The sequence below is a fragment of the Anthonomus grandis genome, chromosome 22 (genome assembly GCF_022605725.1).
Source record: "Anthonomus grandis grandis chromosome 22, icAntGran1.3, whole genome shotgun sequence".
Lineage (NCBI taxonomy): Eukaryota > Metazoa > Arthropoda > Insecta > Coleoptera > Curculionidae > Anthonomus > Anthonomus grandis.
In genome coordinates, this window is record NC_065567.1 from 23778851 (window position 1) to 23801712 (window position 22862).

The 22862-nt window shown below is 30.2% G+C and overlaps 2 protein-coding genes across 7 annotated transcripts in view; both read right to left on the minus strand.

Annotated features, from left to right (window-relative positions):
* LOC126748519 (kinesin-like protein KIF13A) overlaps positions 1-5545 on the minus strand; it is a 45903-nt gene extending 40358 nt beyond the window's left edge. For 3 of the 5 annotated variants that reach the window (XM_050457804.1, XM_050457805.1, XM_050457803.1), the window contains exon 1: positions 5227-5545. In XM_050457804.1, the coding sequence (XP_050313761.1) occupies positions 5227-5281 (55 nt within the window). In that variant the 5' untranslated portion in view covers positions 5282-5545. The remainder of the gene's footprint in view (positions 1-5226) is intronic. The other 2 variants (XM_050457806.1, XM_050457807.1) reach the window with 1 other exon arrangement.
* Positions 5546-14071: 8526 nt separating this feature from the next.
* The window catches only part of LOC126748965 (transcription factor EC), a 96245-nt gene continuing 87454 nt past the window's right edge, over positions 14072-22862 (minus strand). Inside the window, exons 5-6 of one of the 2 annotated variants that reach the window (XM_050458522.1) lie at positions 18677-18931; positions 14072-18628 (exon numbers count right to left, since the gene is read on the minus strand). In XM_050458522.1, the coding sequence (XP_050314479.1) occupies positions 18347-18628; positions 18677-18931 (537 nt within the window). In that variant the 3' untranslated portion in view covers positions 14072-18346. The remainder of the gene's footprint in view (positions 18629-18676; positions 18932-22862) is intronic. The other variant, XM_050458523.1, reaches the window with a different exon arrangement.

Sequence of the window (22862 nt, forward strand, 5' to 3'; positions counted from 1 at the left end):
TTAATGCAGCCAAAAGGGTAGGACAGTCAATCTCGTTATGAATAAGGTTATATAAGAATTTAATGCAAATAATTTGCTAAGGGTATAATATTAAATTTATTTAAGTATAATTGACTATCCAAACCTCTTGCCGGAAAGACACCTTCCTCTCTAAACCAGAGATACTTCATAAACTTGCGCTGAATGCGCTCAATATCATTTATCAGGTGAGATCAGAGATTCGTATTCTAAATTTGAGCTAATAGATATCTAATATTAACTCGATTCGTCTTTCTTTCCTTCAAAAACTAAAAAAAATAGGACGTTAAAGGATCAGAGCTTTAAAGATAAATAGGAATAACACAGGGTCATTCGCTTCTCGCCAAGATGGGCTTCTATCAAGGCATTTTTATGTAATATTGACACCACAGCCTTAAATAAAAGGAAGAAAAAATAACTATGGGGCATTTTATTCAAGGCATTTTTCACATTTTCCAATCCCTTAAAGGCACTTTTATTGGATTCAAGGCACTTTTCATATTTTCCTGAATTTGAAGCAACTTTTCAAGGCTACAAATTTTTTTTCACAAGTGATTTTTCATTTGAAGTAACTTTTAGTATTTTCAATTTTTTTTAAAGGGCAATTTTTCATGTTTTTCAATCCATTAAAGTAATTTTTATTTAATTCATGGCATTTTTCATATTTTCTAGGATTTTAAAGCAACTTTTCAAGGCTACAAATTTTTTTTCAGAAGTAATTTTTCATGTTTTTGAAATCCTTGAAGTAATTTGTTATTTTCCAATCCCTAGAAGTCATCTTTATTTTAGTTGAGGCATTTTTTACAATTATCCAGGGATTTGAAGTGACATTTAGGATTTCCAATTTTTTTTTAGAGCAATTTGTCACTCTCTTAAAGTCATTTTTATTTTCTTGGAGGCATTTTTTATATTTTTCAGGGATTTGAAGAAACTTTTCAAGGCTTCCAGTTTTTTTCCAAAGTAATGTGTTGTTTTCAATCTCTTGAAGTCATCTTCATTTTAGTCGAGGCATTTTTCTCAATTTTCCCGGGATTTGAAGCAACTTTTAGGATTCCATTTTTTTTTCAGAGCAATTTTTCATGTTTTTCAATCCATTAAAGTAATTTTTACTTAATTCATGGCATTTTTGATATTTTCTAGGATTTTAAAGCAACTTTTCAAGGCTACAAATTTTTTTTCAAAAGTAATTTTTCATGTTTTTGAAGTCCTTGAAGTAATTTGTTATTTTCCAATCTCTATAAGTCATCTTTATTTTAGTCGAGGCATTTTTCACAATTTTCCAGAGATTTGAAGTGACATTTAGGATTTTCAATTTTTTTTTCAGAGCAATTTTTCATGTTTGTTAATCCCTTAAAGTGATTTTTATTTTATTCGTAGCATTTTTTATATTTCTCAGGGATTTGAAGCAACCTTTCAAGGCTTCCAATTTTTTTTCAGAGCAATTTTTCACTATCTTAAAGTAATTTTTATTTTCTTGGAGGCATTTTTCATATTTTTCAGGGATTTGAAGCAACTTTTCAGGGCTTCTATTTTTTTTCCAAAGTAGTTTGTTGTTTTTCAATCCTTTGAAGTCATTTTTATTTTAGTCGAGGCATTTTTCTCAATTTTCCAGGGATTTAAAGCAACTTTTCAAGGTTTCCAATTTTTTTCACAGTAAATTTTCATGTTTTAGAAGGCCCTAAAGAATTTTTATTTGATTCAAGGCACTTTTCATATTTTCCTGAATTTGAAGCAACTTTTTAAGGCTACAAATTTTTGCTTCAAAAGTAATTTTTCATGTTTTTGAAAGCCTTGGAGTAATTTTTATTTTATTTAAAACATTTTTCATATTTTCCACATATTTGGGGCAACATTTCAAGGCTTTCATTTTTTTTTCAGATAAGTTTTTTATGATTTCCAACCCCTTGAAGTCATCTTTATTTTAGTCGAGCCATTTTTCTCAATTTTCCAAGATTTTAAAGCAACTAAAAGGGTTTCCAATTTTTTGGATTGGGAATTGACTCCTTTCGATAACCAAAACTCTCCATCTTTCCCAATACCAAAAGAGAACCTATCAGTTTAAGTAGGTAGACAATATTTAAAGAATGTAATTTTCCACACTGTTTATTCTATACGATATATACATAAGGCTAGAAAAATAACACTGTAATCCCTAGAACCCAATAATGGTCTACTCTTAAATGGATTGTAAGATAATTGAAGCCTTCATACTACAGAGACCTCATTGCAATGGAAAATTTGTAGTAATCTCAAAATATACCCTTTATTAAATCTGGCAAGCACACCAAAACTTTGCAATTGCTTTCAGAATTGATATTAATAATTGGATTTCCAACTGGGTCAAGTAATCTCCCCAGGTCGGATGTCATGGGTGAAATTAAATATTTATGTTCTTTGTTTTGGTAGGTATCGGAACTAGTTTCACTTGTAATTATTTAACTTTAGTTTGTTGTGCCATTTTTAAAGACATGACTCTAATGGTTATGTGATGTGACTAATTTGTTATTGCAAAAAAAACTGTTTGGTCAGTGAGAAAACCTGATAAATGATTTCTCAAGCTAAGAATGTTGATTAGGACTTTATATATTTTATTGTATTGTTTGGGTTGAGGGAATTTTTTCTTTGGAGAGAAACAACTGCTCGATGGATAAAATGAAGTTTTAAACAAAATGAGCTTGTTTCAGGTTAATTACAATTTACAAATTTAAAGACAAAAGCAAATTAATCATGAAACACAAAACTATGTTCATTAATTAGAATAGAATGGAATTTTTTTTTCTAGGGTACCTATACCCAATATTAATGCCCCCAGTATTACACATTTTTTACAACCCAGAAAGTTATCATAATTATTACTATCTATTTATTTATTCATTTATCAGTGAGCCCAATACATAACAGTTCAATAAAAATAAAAGTAAATTAACCTAAAAGTAAATACACCTAAAATTTTAAAAGCATAGGACATTATAAAATACAATTTACGGGTATCGCTATTTCAAAATTAATTCAAAAATTATTCTATATTGTATGTACCACTAAACAAATTGATAAAAAAATTGTAAAAATATTGGTGATTGATGTGCATGATTAATATCCTATATTGATTATTTTCCTTCATTCATTTTAAAATACTTTTAATATATAAGATTTTTTGTAAAAGTAAGTCTAATGAATATAAAAAAAATACCATATATTTTTAATACATATTACAAACCATAAATTCTTAAACAAAACAACACATTTACAATGTTCAAGCATTGACATTCCTCCCATCTGGTAAAATATAAATATTCATGAATCCCATATCAATGGCACATCATTTTTATTGGTCATTGAAAATGGCTTATGCATAGTGTTTTTAACTTTTATTGTGACCTTATTTTGATTCATTAAAAAAAGTTCTTTTAAATGTATTCCATGCTTATGTCCAGGGTGAAATTTCATATGCAATATTGGCTTTAGGTCACACAGAACTCTACGAGAGAATATTTGCATTGCAAAGGAGATGTGCAAGGATAGTCGATGGAAAGGGCTATAGAGAAGACTGTGAGGAGAGTAACATTGCCATTTTTATTTATTTTGTACTTATTAAATAATTTAACAGAATACACAACACACAATAATGTATACACCCACACGACTAGAAATGCAAAAAATATATCTTGAGTACCACAGACTGAAAAAAACCAGAACTGGAATTTCTCACTATGGCTCAAAGGTCTTTAATGAATTACCCCCATATATATGTATACTGTCTCCGAAGATTTTTCAAGATGAAAAAGTACCTAAAATTTTTTATTCAATTGAAGAAATACTAAACCATAACTTTAGCGACTTATTAGTAACTTAAGAAATAAGTGTTTTTCACAGTACTGCAGCAACATAGGAGAATTGGCGGCAGTCTTGAAACTGTATACTACTGTTTTTGAAATGTGTAACCTATTTGTTCAATAACCTAATATTTTTTGATGTGTGCCATATATATATTTTTTCTTTTATTTAAATGCCTAACATTTTAAGGTTTTGTACTATTGACATGTGTAAAAAATTTTTATATTCATAAGATGAATAAATTACTTCTACTTATAATTACACACTGAATTGCTCCCAAAGTAGTAGATTGTATTTGAGTAAATCTGGATACTGAATGAGTGAGTGTAGTAATTAATAGCTATTACAATTAAAATGTAAAAATTCATCTACATCATAAAACCCTCTTTTTAAAAAGAATTTGTTTAGTGTTCTCTAAAAGCTGCAAGAGGAAGCTCTTTGAATAATGCATGAAACAAAGAGTAAAACAATTTTGTCACAAATAAGGTTAAACTTGAAGTAGTACAGTTGAAAAATAACACATATTGTCCATCAGGAAATTATTTTTAAACATTTATTATTTAAACAAAATTGGTTCAAGATGGACAAAACAAACTCATTTTAAATCCAAACAGTTGTGAGAATCTACTTGTTATTAAATACTAAAACACTAAAACATATGTTCTAAGTAACCCAAGTCAAAACAGAGGATAACACAAGATATCTAAGAGCAGCTGACAATGACCCTGTTTATAAATACACCTCATGCATCAATTATGATTCCAAAATATTCAGAGACCCAGACTGAAATTAAAAACCTATAAAATATTCTTGACCAGGTTTGATTTGCAATAGAAGGAAAGTGAAAAGACCTTCAGGTACAGCTGACAGACATGCCTTTGTTGATCCCATTTAAGCCTTCTACCTTGTCTTTTCACTAAGCAGGTAGGTATATAATATAAATGCCCTTTTTGTTATGTAGCAAATCTCAGTTTGTTTTGAGACCATTTCTTATTGTTCGGGGCTATTTTAATTTTAAATGAAGCCTTTGTTGTGTTATATTAGTTATATGTGTTGAGTCATTGGTTGTTTTCATATATTGAAATGTATACAGAGACTATATTTTAGTATTTAGCAATATCCTATGGTGTGTCTACATGTAGGTACTTCCACCAAAGGGTGTTGCAATAATAATGTCAATAAATGTAATGTTTGGAACCATACAGGTATAACTAATAAGGATTTACATGAACATTTTGTTATGTTGTAATGAAAAATGATTCACAAATACATATATACTGCTGAGTTATTCGGGTGGCACTTGGTTAAAAGTTAATCAAATACATTTTTGACCTTTGTGTTTGTTTTTAATTATATACCCTGCTATTTACTTACCCCTGCGGTTAAAAGGACGGAGCCTTACGGCGACTTTAATCTTGTCTGTGGACATTTCGCCTGTTTTCTGTTAAAATAACAAACGTTTAACCTTATATTTACACAGTGATCACAATTTAATCAATTTTCCATTAATGTTACTATCCATTTTCGAACATAGTAAGTCACAAGATAGCACTTATCACAACACGTAAACCGACTACTTTCGCCATGTTCGAGAGAAGGCAATATTGGACATTGCGCCGTACGAATACGATTTATTCAATGAACTGCGCAAATTTTACCTTCTGTCGCGGAGGATTTTCCTTTTTCGAATGACGATGACGTCCATTCAAAGAGGAGTTCGACATGTCACCCCGTTCCTAACCTAAAAATTTTAACTGGCTCTGACATCTCTCGTGTACAGTTGTAAGACCCATTCTCGCGATTGCAGTTTTCTGTAATTTAATTTTTAGTAATTTAATTGTGAGTGTCTAGGAAGTTAATAGGGAATTATTGGAACTCATATAAGGTCTAACAATAATAAATCATACATAAGGGAAATTTTAATGACGATATTGCTAGGTTTTAATTGCGCTACACTGGTCCAGTGTTTTTGCTTCCTTATTTTGACAGTTTTGACATTTGAAGAAATAATCATGACCTGACGAAATAAGGAATGAGGCAATGAAGTTATTTTATTTGTTAGAAAAGTGGATGCCTGAGAAATATACGAACAATAATTGTTTATTATAGAATAGTAAAGTAGCAACACCAAAAAAGCAAACAACAAAATAAACATGCTCAAATTTCTGGTGCCCTTAATATCCCAGAAACGCCAACCCCTATAAAAGAATCAATTCCTAACTCTATGTATTTAAGACCTACAAATTCAACAGAAATAGTGAAACATATAAATTTCCTTAAAAATCATTGCTCCCCTGGTATCGATCAAATTACTTCTAAAACAATAAAACTTCTATATTTAAAACTTAAGGATCCAATTAGACATATAATAAACCAAATTTTCAAAACAAGCATTGTACCATCTTACTTTAAGGCTTCTATCGTTACACCAATTCATAAATCAGGAGATAAACTCGATATAGGAAATTATAGGCCAATAAGCGTTATTTCAAATTTTGCTAAAATTTACGAGAAACGCCTTAAATCACGACTTGTTGATTTTTTGAATACCATTGATGGCATATCAGAAAATCAATTTGGATTTCTTGAAGGTAAGCGGACAACTGATGCAATGTATGAATTGGTAAAAAATGTTACTGGTAATTTAAAAGTAGGCAAAAAAACGATAGCTCTATTCCTGGACTTGCAAAAAGCATTTGATAGCGTATCCCATTCCCTCCTCATTAATGTCCTTGAAAGAAATGGTGTGCGGGGACCGGTTTTGAGCATCTCTGAGAATTATCTCACAAATCGTACTCAATTTGTCAAAATAAATAATATATTAAGCTCTCCCAAAAAAATTAAACATGGCGTGCCTCAAGGTACCGTTCTCAGACCAATTTTATTTATTCTTTACATAAACATGCTTTGTAATCTTAATGTGGGTGGAAAGGTTATAGCTTATGCTGATGACACGGTAATAATTTTTTCGGATAAAACTTGGGAAGGGGTGAGAGAAAAACTTAAGGTTGGTTTCAAAAAAATTTTCTGGATACATTCAAACTAAGTTTAAATATTTCTAAAACATATTATGTAGCCTTTTCACTTATAGCAGCAAATAGACCCAATTTTAGCAACATTAAAATAAATGATAACAATTTAATAAAAGAGCAAAACAAAATAAAATACTTAGATAACAATTTAAAATGGAACCAACATGTTATATATATTACTAAAAAAATCAGATGTCTAATTTACAAGTTTTATTTGCTTAGACAGTTCTTAAACAAAAAAAATTTAATTGTAGTATATAAGGCACTTGTTGAACCGTTGCTTAGGTATGGTATGTTGGTGTGGGGTGGTATGTACAGTATGAATATGGAACAGTTAAGGGTTATACAAAATTACATAATTAAAATCATTTAAAAAAAACCAAAACTCTACCCTACTTACAAGTTATACTCAAAAGAAGTATCTAATATAAGAACATTATATGTAATAGAAGTTTGTAATTATGTCCATTTAAATAATAAATTTAGTTGCAACATCATATCACATAACTATCCTACAAGAGGTAAATCAAACCAACTACATAACTCTATCTTATGTAAAAATACTATGGAACAACATTTTGTAGATTATTTAGGGCCGAAACTTTACAATTTGTTACCTCACAATATAAGAACTATAGAAATCATGGGTACATTTAAGAAGAAATCTAAAGAATACATCTTATGTAACATCTTAAATTTTTTAGAAATTTTTCAATAATAATTAAAAACGATGTACCATAAATCAAAATTAAGTTTATCTTGTGTATTATAAATTTATTAAGCGCGTTAGAAGTAACTAGAACGTTTAGAAAATGAGGCAATTGTTGTAATTTTTAGAGTATTTGTTGTATTTTTCAAGCACATACAGGTACTGCGTACCTAGGTGCTAATATTTATATAGCTTTTCTATTTTGTTAAAATTCGATGTAAATTACTTTATGTTTCTGTGTAAATATTAAATAAATAAATTAAAATAAAAATAAAAAACATCTGCAAATAAATAGTAGTTTGAATTACGTCAACGGCACTAACCTAACGTGCCAATAACTCTTTTCCCATTCACACGTTTTTTTTACTTGACTGTTATAATTATAAAATTCCCTATTAGATCCTAGAGAATTAAAAAAAAATTAAAGATGTTTTTACATGGTAAACAAATGTTTTGAAAGTATTATAAAATTCACTATATTAAATAGTAATTAAACCTGCATGCTGGGGCATTAGATCCTACAAAAAACCTGCACAGCAATGTTTTTTTGTAAATTCAGAATATACTCGGGTATAATACATACAATTTTTATTTTTAATGCCCTGTTTATGGATATGAAATATAGTAAGTATACATTTATCACACATAATGTAATACATGGAATATACTATGAAGAATTTAATATATGTTTAAGCATCGTCAAATTTATATTGCAAATTATGAAATGAATTATATAAGCTTTCGAATTATAAAAAAAAACAATTTTTAGTGAAAAAATTCGATATGGGTGGGTATATCCGAAAAATGAAAAATCCCAAAATTTATAGCTCGATTTCTCGGCTTCTATATAGGCACTATCGGAAAGATTCCAACGGTTTTATCTTAGTTTTATCCTTCTGAATCTAACGAGACCATCCGCAAAGTCGTAGCTTCATTACTAGCCGAGATCTCGCATGTTTAGAGCCTTATTTGGGCTTAGCATGTGTCAATTAAAAAAAATCTTTGATTAATTGTTCTGAGGAGCATCAAAGAGATATTAAAAAGTAAGTAGTTAATAAAATCTCAGCTTCTGGATATATAAAAAAATCCGAAAATTATTGTATTCAAGAATTATTGAATTTTAAATTATATATAACGAAAGATATCGTTGAATATTTAAGTTCATATTTCTTCTATACAGGGTGTCCGGAAAGTCAACGGTAATACTGAAGGGGCTGATGGAGCAACTAATAAGCACCCAGAAAAACATAAAATGACCTTAGTAAAAAATCGATGGTTTTCGAGATATTGGCACTTTAGTGGAAGTCACCAAAGTCCTACTCTTGGATCAGATTTGTCACGCCTTAAAAATAGATATTTTTTAGAATCTCTTTTTAGCTATGCAACACTGAATAGCCATTTTACTGATCAAAGACAAACATTAAATTAAACGGCCAAAAAATTTAATAAGAAATCTTTGAGCTGTTTGTTTTATTGGTTAATCATTTAATATGCCCTTGCCGTATACCGCCCAAGAATATGCAAACATGCATCTCATTTATGGTGAATGCAGAGGAAATGCTCTAGCAGCATCTAATTTTTATCAAGAAAGATATAAGATATCCGAATTTGGCTCGATATCCTGACTATCGTTATCGTATGACAATTAATGTTCACCGCTCATATTCCGAAGGCAGAATGCCTCATGCTCCTGTTCAAGAGGGAAGACCTCGTATTGATTATGTTGATTAAGTTTTAGAAGAAATTGAAAATGATCCGACTACTTCGGCACGAGCAATCGAAACAAGAACAGGGATACCGAAATAGGTAGTAAACGACATTACTAGGCGATTTCAATATCACCCTTATCATGTTCAACGAGTGCAAAGCCTACTGCCTCGAGACTACGAACCACGCCTACAATTTTGCCGCAGAATGTTGCAAAAAAAATCAAGAGGATCCGAATTTTTTAAATAATATACTGTGGTCGGATGAGAGTACATTCAAAAAGGATGGCTTTATGAACATGCACAATTTGCACACGTATGCGTTGGAAAATCCCCACTCTATTGGAGAAGAAAGGTCACTGTACTGATTTAAAGTAAACTTGTGGACCGGTATCTTGAACGGACGTGTAATTGGCCCATTAGAATTACCAGAAAATTTGAATTGGCAGGCTTATTTAGATTTTTGTCGAAACAATCTACCGATTCTTTTAGAAGATGTTCTTTTGACCAGTCGCCGAATAATGTGGTTCCAAAATGATGGTTGCCCGGAACATTATGCCCATGAAGTTCGTCGGTATTTAAACCAAACATACCCCAACAGATGAATCGGCCGACTTCGTCCAATTTTATGGCCTCCCAGGTCTCCAGACCTAAACCCCCTCGATTTTTTTTACTGGGGTTGCATAAAAGAAAAGGTTTATGCAAGACCAATAAATAATATTGCTGAATTACGGCAGCGAATAAATGATGCAGCCCAAGATCTTAACGCTGCCAGGAATGCAAGATGGATCAATAGGTCATTTATTAAAAGATGCCACGCCTGCATTCGCGTTGGTGGTAGACAGTTCGAACATATTATTTGATTTTTAAATTTTTTTTTTTTAAGTTAAATAAAAATATTTTTTGAACATAACATAATTATAAATTTGTTTTATTTTTTTCATAAGGTAGATTAGGTTTATCTTTTACTCTATCACAATAACAGTAAAGCTTTTTTTAAAACATATTGGGTAATTTTAAAATTAAATGAGCAAACTTTTTACGGTATTAGCCGTGTTGCCGTACATTTCGGTCCAGTATGAGCGGTCAAATTCAAAGTTTAAAAAATAAAAATAAGTAATACTTTATTTTAGAATAGATTTCTTATTAAATTTTTTGGCCGCTTAGTTTAATGTTTGTCTTTGATGAGTAAAATGGCTATTCAGTGTTGCATAGCTAAAAAGAGATTCTAAAACATATTTATTTTTAAGGCGTGACAATCGAAAATCTGATCCAAGAGTAGGATTTTGGTGACTTCTAATAAAGTGCCAATATCTCGAAAACCATCGATTTTTTATACTAAGGTCATTTTATGTTTTTCTAGGTGCTCATGAGTTGCTTCATCAGCCCCTTCAGTATTACCGTTGACTTTCCGGACACCCTGTATAGAAGAAATATGAACTTAAATATTCAACGATATCTTTCGTTATATATAATTTAAAGTTTAATAATTCTTAAATACAATAATTTACGGATTTGTTTATACTTATATCCAGAAGCTGAGATTTTATTAACTACTTATTTTTTAATATCTCTTTGATGCTACTCAGAACAATTAATCAAAGATTTTCTTTAATTGACACATGCTAAGCCCAAATAAGGCTCTAAACATGCGAGATCTCGGCTAGTAATGAAGCTACGACTTTGCGGATGGTCTCGTTGGATTCAGAAGGATATAACTAAGATAACACCGTTGGAATCTTTCCGATAGTGCCTATAGAAGCCGAGAAATCGAGCTCTAAATTTTGGGATTTTTCATTTTTCGGATATACCCACCCATATCGCGTTTTTTCACTAAAACAGTTTTTTTAATTCGAAAGCTATTCTAATATTCCTAACATGTCAGTTTCCCAACTCCCCAATCAATGATACAAGAAACAAATATCAATTTGTGATTCCTCAACATAAACTTTTAATATCTAAGCTAAAATACTTTGGGTTTTCTGCCGACTCAGTATTCTTAATAAAATCATATTTATCCAATAGATATCAAAAAGTTCGGTACCATAATGAGTCTTCTAGCAAGCTGGATATTTTATCTGGTGTTCCACAAGGGTCTATTTTGGGACCCTTGCTTTTCATAATTTACACTGCTGATATTTTATTGTCCTTAAAAAACTGTCATGTAATGGCTTATGCTGATGACACGCAGCTTTACATTTCTTTTCATCCCAATGAGCTTAACGCTGCATCTGCTCACTTAAATGAAGACTTAGAATTGCTAAGTAAGATCTCGTTTGAACATAACCTTAACTTAAATTCAAAAAAATCAAACCTTATGGTCTTTGGTAACAAGAACGCGGTAGAAATAGTCAAATTAAATATGAATATTTGCGTAAATAACAACAAACTGCCCTTTGTAGAGGTAGCCCGTAATCTTGGTATTATTATTGATTCCCAATTACGTTTTAGTTCTCATGTGGAGATGTTAAGACGTAAGGCTTTCTCGAGGCTAAAGATTCTGTTTACAAATAGACACTTTTTAAATTTTAAACTTAGAAAAATGTTAACCGAATCTCTTATTTTTTCAAATTTTAATTATTGTGATTTTATCTATTTTCCATGCCTTGACTCGCTTCACAAAAATATGCTTCAAGTAATGCAAAATGCTTGCGCTCGTCTAATTTTTGATCTTAAAAAACGCGATCACATCTCTCAAAAAATAATCGATTTAAAATGGTTAAGAATGGATAATATTTGGAAACATCACTTAAGTAATTTTACATATAAACTTTTATCTAATCAAGATCGAAATTTTAATATCTTGCGTACCATTTTTAAAACAAGACGTTCTGCTCACTCTGTCAATATAAGATATAAGTTAAAGTTTTCAATGCCACAATTTTGAACTGCTCTCTATACTAGATCTTTTTCTTATAATGCAATTAGCTTGATTAACTCACTTCCTGACGAATTTCGACTTTAATAAATTCAATTTTAATAAATTTAAATTTAAAGTAAAAAATTATCTTTTAGATACACAAAATCGTCCAGTGAATTTATGATCTGATTTATTTTTGTTTTTTTTTTTGTATCTTTAAGACGCTTCTCGCTGCTGCTTCATAGATTGTTCAGAACTGTATATGGGTCTCCCCTCACATTGATACTGGAAGTGGTGTATTGAATGGCTCTGTTATGTTTTTGTCTGTAATATGGCTAACAGTTTAGGGATTGATTTTCTTTTTTTCTTCTCTTACTTTTAGTAAGCATAGGTACATGCACATGGTTAAGTAGAATAGCATTTATTTGCTAGACTTCGCCATTCCTGTACTATTTAAATTACATTATTTTGTATATTATTATTTGTTAAAAAAAAAAATTTTGTAACTTTGTTTGACTTATTAAAGACCTTATTTATTTATTTATTTATTTATTTAGATCAACCTTAACTCAAAATTTTTTTTTTAAATATCCATAATTGCCTACCAGATGAAATAAAAAGTCTGACTTAAAAATAAATTTAATCTCACAATTAAAAAAATCTTGCTTCATATAAGTTCATATAACATACAAGAATTCTTGGAGTTTGACTCAGGCCATGGCATGCAAACTAATGCCTATAGCCTATATAGCATTTTATACAGAAACAAGTTTTAAAAAAATATATCAGTTATTAATAATTACAATATGTATCTTATCCCTAACTTACTAAGTACAATGGTTTATAAAACACTTCCTTTTAAAGGAATATGTTATCAATTAGGTCACAATATTTTACACCTATGTTACTAAGCACAAAATTATGTAAACAATTTATTACTTAACATTTCATAATTTGCAATATAAATTTGACGATGCTTAAACATATATTAAATTCTATTGAAGACTTCACTGTACAATTGTAATTGTATTTTTTGTGAAAAAAGGTTCATTCATTCAGTTATATCCGGTATATTCAGGATATACACTGTATATATTCATAGTATATTCCATGTATTACATTATGTGTGATAAATGTATACTTACTATATTTCATATCCATAAACAGGACATTAAAAATAAAAATTGTATGTATTATACCCGAGTATATTCTGAATTTACAAAAAAACATTGCTGTGCGGGTTTTTCTATTATGTTATCTAATGCCGCAGCATGCAGGTTTAATTACTATTTAATGTAGTAAATTTTATAATACTTCCAAAACATTTGTTTACCATGTAAAAACATCTTTAATTTTTGTTAATTTACTAGGATCTAATAGGGAATTTTATAATTATAACAGTCAAATAAAAAAAACGTGTGAATGGGAAAAGAGTTATTGGCACCTCAAACTCTAACTACTATTTATTTGCAGCTGTTTATTTTGGTGTTGCTACTTTACTATTCTATAATAAACAATTATTGTTCGTATTTTCTCAGGCATCCAGTTTTCTATCAAATAAAATAACTTTATTGCCTCATTCCTTATTTCGTCAGGTCATGATTATTTCTTCAAATGTCCAAACTGTCGAAATAAGGAAGCAAAAACACTGGACCAGTGTAGCGCAATTAACGATATTTAATAATTTTTTTTGTTGGCAACACTAAAAATGTTCAGAATGACCAACATCAAAAGGACACAACCACTATAAAAATGGCGGCCACCAGGCAGTGGTCATTAACAACGAACGTTAACGAATTTCTGCATTAGTTATAAGATGAAATTCAAATGTCAATGTTAATTAAGTTAAAACTTTGGCGAACTGATTTGTTTAATTTGACTGGGTAAGTGTCAATAGTAATAAAAAACACAATAAATCAAAACATTTATTGAAACAAATATAATAAATCTTAAACTCCTTAGATAAACTATGATCTGAAAAACACAAAAAATAACAATATTTGCTTGGGCTGAAGGTCTTTAAACTATAACGGGGTATTTTATCTACAAAGTATTTTTTTCATAATTGTAACAAATCGCATTGGGCATGCGTCACATAGAGTTTGCTACAAAGTTAACAACAATATCACTTATGAATATCATAATTTCATATATAGATATCCAGTTCATTTAGAAATTATTCTAAAATAGCAAAGAATTATAGTACCGGTACAATTTTGGGGGTTTTACTACGGTATTCGTTTTGGGTCTAAACTAGTAACTTATCTAAGTCAAGCTAAATACGTATTTGATTTTCTATAAAGGGATCTCAATTTAAAATAGAGCTGGATTAACAAATAAACTTATAGACGAAAAAAAAATATTATCAGCAGGTTCAAATTAATACTATTATTTATTTATACTGAGATCCGACATTCATGGGCTTTCACGATTAGCACAATTTTTTTAAATAAAAATTATTATAGTGTGCAGGTCCAGCTCTGGGACAATAATAATAGTAATAATAAAATCATGTAAACTCTTACGAAAGTTAAACTGACGATTACGAAACTAAAACGTTAAGTTAACTCAGATTAAGCAGACTTCCTAGAAAAGCTGTCGGTATTCTATGTAATAACTCAACTACTTTTTTGCCTGATCTTATTTTTTTTTTTTTGAAAATCATACTAGAACATTTGTTAAAAAAAAAACGTCACCCACGACGTCCAGTTTATAGATCCACCATAAGTTGAGGTTATACAGGGTGATTCAGGTTAAAAGTTTGTCACAGTAAGATAGAACACAGTAATGCAAAATACTAATGCAAAACGTGCGGCATGGGTTTTTTCTTTGGTTGCAGAAAAGCAAATTTTAGCCTTAAAGTGAACTCAGTTGAAACCAGTTTGGTGTCTGTAGTGACAAGTCAAAATGACGATTTTTTCTATTTAAATTAATTTTCTTGATTTTTTGGTGAATTATTTTCTTAATAAGTAAATAGAGAGAAGAGTTCAATCAAGTGATCTATGTTTTTAAAATAAAGTTTTTTAAATAAAAAAGCACGATTTCGTTAAAAAAATCAGTTATTGTTCAAGAGTTTTGGCTTCAAAAGAGATCAAGAATGAAGTCATAAATCTGAAAGTCAAGAAATTTATTTTTAAAATATCCAGTGGGAGCAAAAGATTATGCAGCAAAGAAGTCCCAGTATCTCCACCACTGCAAACATCATTTTAGATGATGTTAATCGACAATTAAACATATTACTCTTGCCTTAAATTTAATTTAGTTGAAACCAGTTTTGGTGTTTTTGTCGTGACAAGGTTGAACAGGTTTAAATCACTGATTTTTTCCATTTTAATTAATTTTCTTGATTTTTTGGTGAATTATTTTCTAGAAATAAAGATTAGGGTTCAATTGGGTGTATTATCGATCAATATAAAACAAATAACATAAATTTCTGTAAAGATAAGTTATTTTTCATTGAAAAAATCAGTTATTTCTTCCAATGGCTTCAAAAGAGATCAAGATTGAATTCATAAATCTGCATGTCAGGGATTTTTTTTTTAGTAGTCCCAGAAGTCCCAGTATCTACACCACTGCAAAATTTTTTAAATGATGTTAATCATTAATTTGATATATCGCTTCATTTATAGAAGAACGTCATAACTCATAAAACTGCATTTTATACATAAAGTATAAAAACAGTTGATATATCGATTGAATAGCTATACAAAAATATCGACAACTATGTAGTTGCTGTGGTTGAACCTCAAGGGAAATGTGTCTCTTTTCTACTTAATTCAAATCTAAATTAAATGTTTTAAATTTTATCAACAAAGAATAAAATGATATGATCTGATAATCGAGGAACAAATGAGATAGGATCTTGCTTACTGAGGTATAAGGAACATACATCTAAAGCATGGTCCGAATGTGCCGATCTTGAATTTGTTTTTTTACTCCACCAGTTTCAGATCATTTCCATATATATGTATGCTCGAAAAAAGTACCATAATTTTAAATCGATATGACTTAAATTCTTATAGCGGGTTAGAAAGGGCAGGAAGATTTTTCTCCACAAATGAAAATGTCAATCTTTTAATCTTTAGTAATGGATTTCGATGAGTTTACTAATTATCATTAGACTCTAAAATTAATTTTTTCATGAGAGATACATTAAAATAAGAAAAGGTACGTCAAAATCAAAAGGTACAACAAAAATTAACAAAAGTACAGTTAAATGTCAAAATTATACATAATTTTAAAAAAAGCAATGTTTACATAAAAAACATTGACAAGGATATTATTATATTTATTTTGTTTATGGATTTTAGTAATTTTTTCAAGATGTGCTGAAAGAGCCATTGGAGTATCCCAGGAATCAATAATTACAACATTTTCAATAAGAGATAATTTATTTTATTTCTTCCAGGCACTCCAGTGAGAAAAATATATCTTGATTTTTTAGTATATGGATTTTAGCTATTTTTTCAAAATTTGCTTCAAGTAAAAGAATGATTGAAGTATCCCAGGAATCAATAATTACAATATTTTAGCTATTAGAAATCAAGATATTTAGTTGTCAATATGAGTCAAATTATTTTATTTCTTCCAGGCACTCCAGTGAGAAAAATATCAATATCTTGATTTCTAGTGTATGGATTTCAATAATTCCAGTGGTTGCTTGAAGAGCCCTAGGAGTTTCCTAGAAATCAATAATTACAATATTTTAGCCACTATAAATGAAGATATTTACTTGCGAATAAGAGACAAATTATTTTATTTCTTCCAGGCACTCCAGTGAGAAAAATATCAATAATTTGATTTTTAGTGTACAAATTTCAATAATTTTTTCAGTAGTTGCTTAAAGAGCCCTGGGAGTATCCTATAAATCAATAATTACAACATTTTTAGCAAATAAAAATCAAGATATTCAGTTGCCAATAAGAGACTTTAATGGCTTAAAGGGTGCTATCTGGGGATTCTTCCCATTATGTTTCATGGACATCAGAATTCTAAAAATTGGAAAAAAAGATCTATTTACAGTTTTTTATAAAACGTCGTATTCTCAGGCAGACTTTTCAGAAATTATGGTCAAAACAGATCGGGACATATCACTGACCCTTGAACCTGCATTCAAGTCTAGAATAAAAATTAGTGAACATAAGCGTCAAGATTTAGTAGAAGATGCAGGTATTTCCTCATGTTATGCAAATTTTAACACTAACCCTTAAGTGTCATTTGCTGGTTGTATCTTTTGATTTCAAATTTATTTTAGAGTGACATTATTATTTCGAGAAGGTAGTTATTAATTATAAGTTTGTAAATTTAACAGTAGATGTCATATAACCACAATTCTTTTCCAGATCGCACAAACCTATCCGGCGGATATCCATTAAATATCGTGACACACTCATGTAAATAATTTGGACACTATTTGTGGATAATTGATTGACTCCAATCCTGGATATTAAGAGATATGGTTAGATTAGCTTTGCTTGGCAGTAATAAATGGTGCATAGATCTCATATTTTATGTTGAATGTTTAAAGCACGCATATTTTTTAAAACAAGCAAAAACCTATCCGGTGGTGAATATTGTTTGGATACCAAGCGATAAATCTAATTAAATCCTGTTCAATCAAGCAGAATTTTGAATATGTAATTATTTCCTACATCGGTTTTGTGTCTTGACTACTACCAACTACTACTTAATTGTAAGTAGTTTCATAAAACTCTATTAATTTCCTTCTTAAAAATTACGTAAGTAAAACACTAAATATCGACTAAGTAAACACTTATTCATGCCAAAATTTGTATATCCACTAAATATTAATATAGGTCACCGGTAATGTATTTGGACATTTCACTGGATGGTCTGTGCTATCTGGATTGATGCCTTAAACCACAATAAAATCATTTGTCTGCAATGCTAAATTAATATAAAAAAGTTACACTGGAAAGAAACTTATACTGGCAAATCTTGATATGGATATATGGAGCACTACAAAATTGATAATAACCTATGGACTCCTTTTTAACCATTGACACCCTGCATACCATTTAACTTAAAGAATAACTTTTTGGTAATAAATAATCTAGTATAACACGATGGTATGGTAACATTAATGAAAACAAGAGCAGGCTTTGAACATTTAAATTCGCTATATGAACAGCTATAATCTAGATCTCACCAAACGGTGAGACTGAGATCATGCTATCATATCAATGTCTAAGGTGTCTCCAGTATCATCAATATGACTGGTAGGGGTGGGTGTGGGGATGCGTTCTTCTGACAGCAGAGGATCGCCAGATCTAGGCACAGGTGATACGTTTCTCACTAGAAAAGCATCACCATTGAGGGCATTGGGGGAGGATAGCATCGGGTCACTGTTCACGCTATACACGAGATCATCGTCGTCCATTCCCTCTTCCATTGCTGCTGCTAAGCTTAAAGTCGCGTCCGATATCACGTCTGGCATCTGAAAGGAAAACTACGATCGAAACTCTCATAATTCATCAAAACCGGTGGTGAATATTACCTTTCGACTTGAGTGATCCGTAAATATCGGCGACATGATCGCAGTGACCGAGGGGGGTTGCGAGTGATCCAGGTGATCCAAATTCGCGTCCAGGGCGTGCTCCAACTTGTGATCTAACCCGTGGTCTAAGCTCGAGTCCAGACTTGGATTGCTGGAATACGAGTTGTAAGGCGAAGGGTTATTGTTCAGGGATAAACTCTGCCAATTAAAGTCCGACACTGGGAGACCATGAGATTTCGCTTGCCGCTCCAATTCCTGAAATAATGGCGAAATCTTGATGAAACTGCTGTAAATGAAACGTTTAAAAATGATAATATATGTCCATCAAGGATTTGAAAGGTGTCACAGGTCTTTAATAGTCATTAATCGCTATATGAGATTAACTGAACTGATAGTATCGTGGAATAAAATTATGGCGCTAATGTAGGCTAAGGCAGTTTGGTAAAATTGAAAATGGGTACAGATATTAATATAGAAACTGGTTGGAGAAGTGTTATTTCTTTTTCAAAATCCTCCTCTCGCAAAACTTCATTTTATCATTGCATCATCTGTGCAATTTCCAAGTGACATCTAGAAGTGAGATTCATTTAAAAGACCGGTGATTAGCGAGGCGTATTTTAAACCATGCAGCCACTAATCTTCCTAATTATCATCGTTATGGTCAAGGTTAGTTGCAAAATTGCAAGTCTACGAGGATTAATATAGTAAATTCATTTCCCTTGTTAAAAAATTCACTTGGTGCATCCGGTGCAATCGTTTCAATTTAATACCATCGCACTATTATTTGTCCTGATAATTCTATTACGATGCGTGAGAATTTCTTACTTAATAAGATTTATCGTACACGATTTAACACGATTTTAGAAGGTCAAGGAAGAACTCAATTAATTAAGGATCCCTTAATTTAATATGGTCGAGGATTCGCTTTGATTTAATGAAAATACACTTTGGGGGACTTTGAAGAGGTTCTTGGAGCACTTATTTTAACACAAAAAAAAAAGAAAGGTAAAAGTAATTGGAACTTCTTAGGCATTGTGGGAATATTGGCTTTATCTTAAGAGCTCTGTTAATTAAGAATGCTTCTGTAGGTTCAGAATTAATTTTAGCGTATAGAAAATAGAAGAACTATATGAAATTTAACTGGACTTTTCTTGAAATTGACAAGTCCTGTTGATTTAAGTAATTCTTTACATCTTTCAGACAATTAAGTCGTTGCTCGTTAATTCCATGCATTTGATGTATAATTTTTTTATATCCTCCAGGCACTCTAAGTAATTGAGTGTTTTTCATTTTATTTTAATCATGCCATGGTTTTGGTGTAATTTTATACGTCTTCCAGGCATTTGACATGATTTTACATCTTCTATCGTGGAGGGAAGAAGAGGAGGTGTTGGACCCAATAACCTAATGGAAGATCAACTGAACCCTACTTTTATTGAAACAATGCTAGTTAGGTGAGTCAAGAATTTGATAATTTGATATAAATTAAAGTTGGTAATTAAAATTAAATTTTGATTGTACAAACACTTTTTTTTATTGTCTTAATTATTATTGAATTTTTTGACCGCCCTGAAGATGCAAATATATTTTGCGAAACGTTGGCAAGTTTAAATAGGACTGGACTTTTATTTTATTCATCCCTAGGCCCAACAACATTACAAACGATATAACCTTATTTGGATCGTTAATTAAAAAAAAAATACATCTTAGTAATTTGTCAGATTTTTTCAAATTTAATTTTTATTCTGAAAATTTTTAATTTTTAAAGATATACTTTTTGTTCTAAATTAAAAATTTTTTCCGTAGATATGATTTTCATGAAAATCGGATGGAATTTGGAAAATTTATTCCAGTTTTTCTACTTGGGAATATTATTAATTTATCACATTTTTTCATATTTGATTTTTATTCAGTAAATTGTCTGTTTTTGTTAATTTTTACAAATACACTTTTGTTTTAAATTAAAAATCCTTTTAGATAGAAGATATAATTTTTAAGCAAATCGATTGAAATTAAGGAATTTGTACCAGTTTTTCTATTCGGGAATCTTATTAATCTTTCACATTTTTTCATGATTAATTTTTTTTCTCCGAAAATTTTCAGTTTTTTCAATTTTGTTATAGATATTCATTTCGTTCTAAATTAAAAATTCTTTCCGCAAATATAATTGTCATAGAAATCGGTGAAAAATTAAGAAATTTGTTCCACTTTTTCTACTTGGGAATCGTATTAATTTGTCACATTTTTCCATATTTAATTTTTATTCTTTTTAAATTTTTCATAATTATACATGTTGTTCTAAATTAAAAACCTAAATTAACTCCCTTCCATAGATATAATTTTTATAGAAATCGGTGGGAAATTAGGCAATTTGTTCCAGTTTTTCTACTTGGAAATTTTATTAATTTGACACATTTTTTATATTTAATTTTTATTCTAAAACTGTTCAGTTTTTTAAAATTTTTATAGATACACTTTTCATTTTAAATTAAAAACCATTTCCATAAAGCTAATTTTCATGGAAATAAGTTGAAAATTAGGGAATTTATTCCGGTTTTTCTACTTGGAAATCTTATTAATTTGACAATCTATTTGGAAAAAAATCTATTGGAAATCTTATTAATTTGACATATCTACTTATTGCTCTGAAATCTTTTAGTTTTTTTAAATTTTTATTGATACACCTTTTCTTTCAAATTAAAAACCCTTTCCGAAGTACTACGTTTCATAGAAATAGATGGGAAATTTAAGGCTTCTGAGGAAATCAGATGACTGACGTCATCAACTGCCTGGAATGAAGAGAAAATTCGTCTAGGCAATTCTGGTTATTTTTTATTTAAAGTTTTTGAAGAAATTTAAAATTGCATCTGCTCAATTGCCTGGAATGACGACTTAACTTTTCCAGACAGTCGAAAATAAATTTTCCTTTAAAGTTTTTAAAGAAGTCAGATGATTAACATCGTCAACTGTTTGGAATAAAAAGATAATTCTTCCAGGCAGTTGAAATTAATTTCTATTTAAAGTTTTTGAAGAAATTTAAAATTGCATCTGTCCAGTTGCCTGGAATAATGACATAACTCTTTCAGGCAGTTGGAAGTTATTTTCTCTTTAAAGTTTCTGAGTTAATCAAATGATTGACGTCATCAACTGCCTGGAATAAAGAGAAAACTCGCCTAGGCAATTCGGGCAATTTTTTATTTAAAGTTTTTAAGGCAATTTGAATTTACACCTGTCCAGTTTCCTGGAATAAAGACTTAACTCTTTTAGACAGTTGGAAGTTATTTTCTCTTTAAAGTTTCTGAGTTAATCAAATGATTGACGTCTTAAACTGCCTGGAATAAAGAGAAAATTCGTCTAGGCAATTCTGGTTATTTTTTATATTAAGTTTTTGAGGAAATTTGAAATTGCATCTGCCCAATTGCCTGGAATAAAGACATAACTCTTTCAGACAGTTGGAAGTTATTTTCTCTTTAAATTTTCTGAGGCAATCAGTTGATTGACGTCATCAACTGCCTGGCATAAAGAGAAAATTCGTCTAGGCAATTCTGGTTATTTTTTATTTAAAGTTTTTGAGGAAATATAAAATTGCATCTATCCAGTTGCCTGGAATGACGACCTAACTCTTCCAGACAGTCGGAAATAAATTTTCCTTTAAAGTTTTTAAAGAAATCAGATGATTAACATCGTCAACTGTTTGGAATAAAAAGATAATTCTTCCAGGCAGTTGAAATTAATTTCTATTTAAAGTCTTTGAAGAAATTTAAAATTGCATCTGTCCAGTTCCCTGGAATAAGGACATAACTTTTTCAGGCAGTTGGAAGTTATTTTCTCTTTAAAGTTTCTGAGTTAATCAAATGATTGACGTCATCAACTGCCTGGAACAAAGACTTAAATCTCTCAGACAGTTGGAAGTTATTTTCTTTTTAAGGTTTCTGAGTTAATCAAATGATTGACGTCATCAACTGCCTGGGATAAAGAGAAAATTCTTCTAGGCAATTCTGGTTATTTTTTATTTTAAGTTTTTGAGGAAATTTGAAATTGCATCTGCCCAATTGCCTGGAATAAAGACATAACTCTTTCAGACAGTTGGAAGTTATTTTCTCTCTAAAGTTTCTGAGTTAATTAAATGATTGAGGTCATCAACTGCCTGGAATAAAGAGAAAATTCGTCTAGACAATTCTGGTTA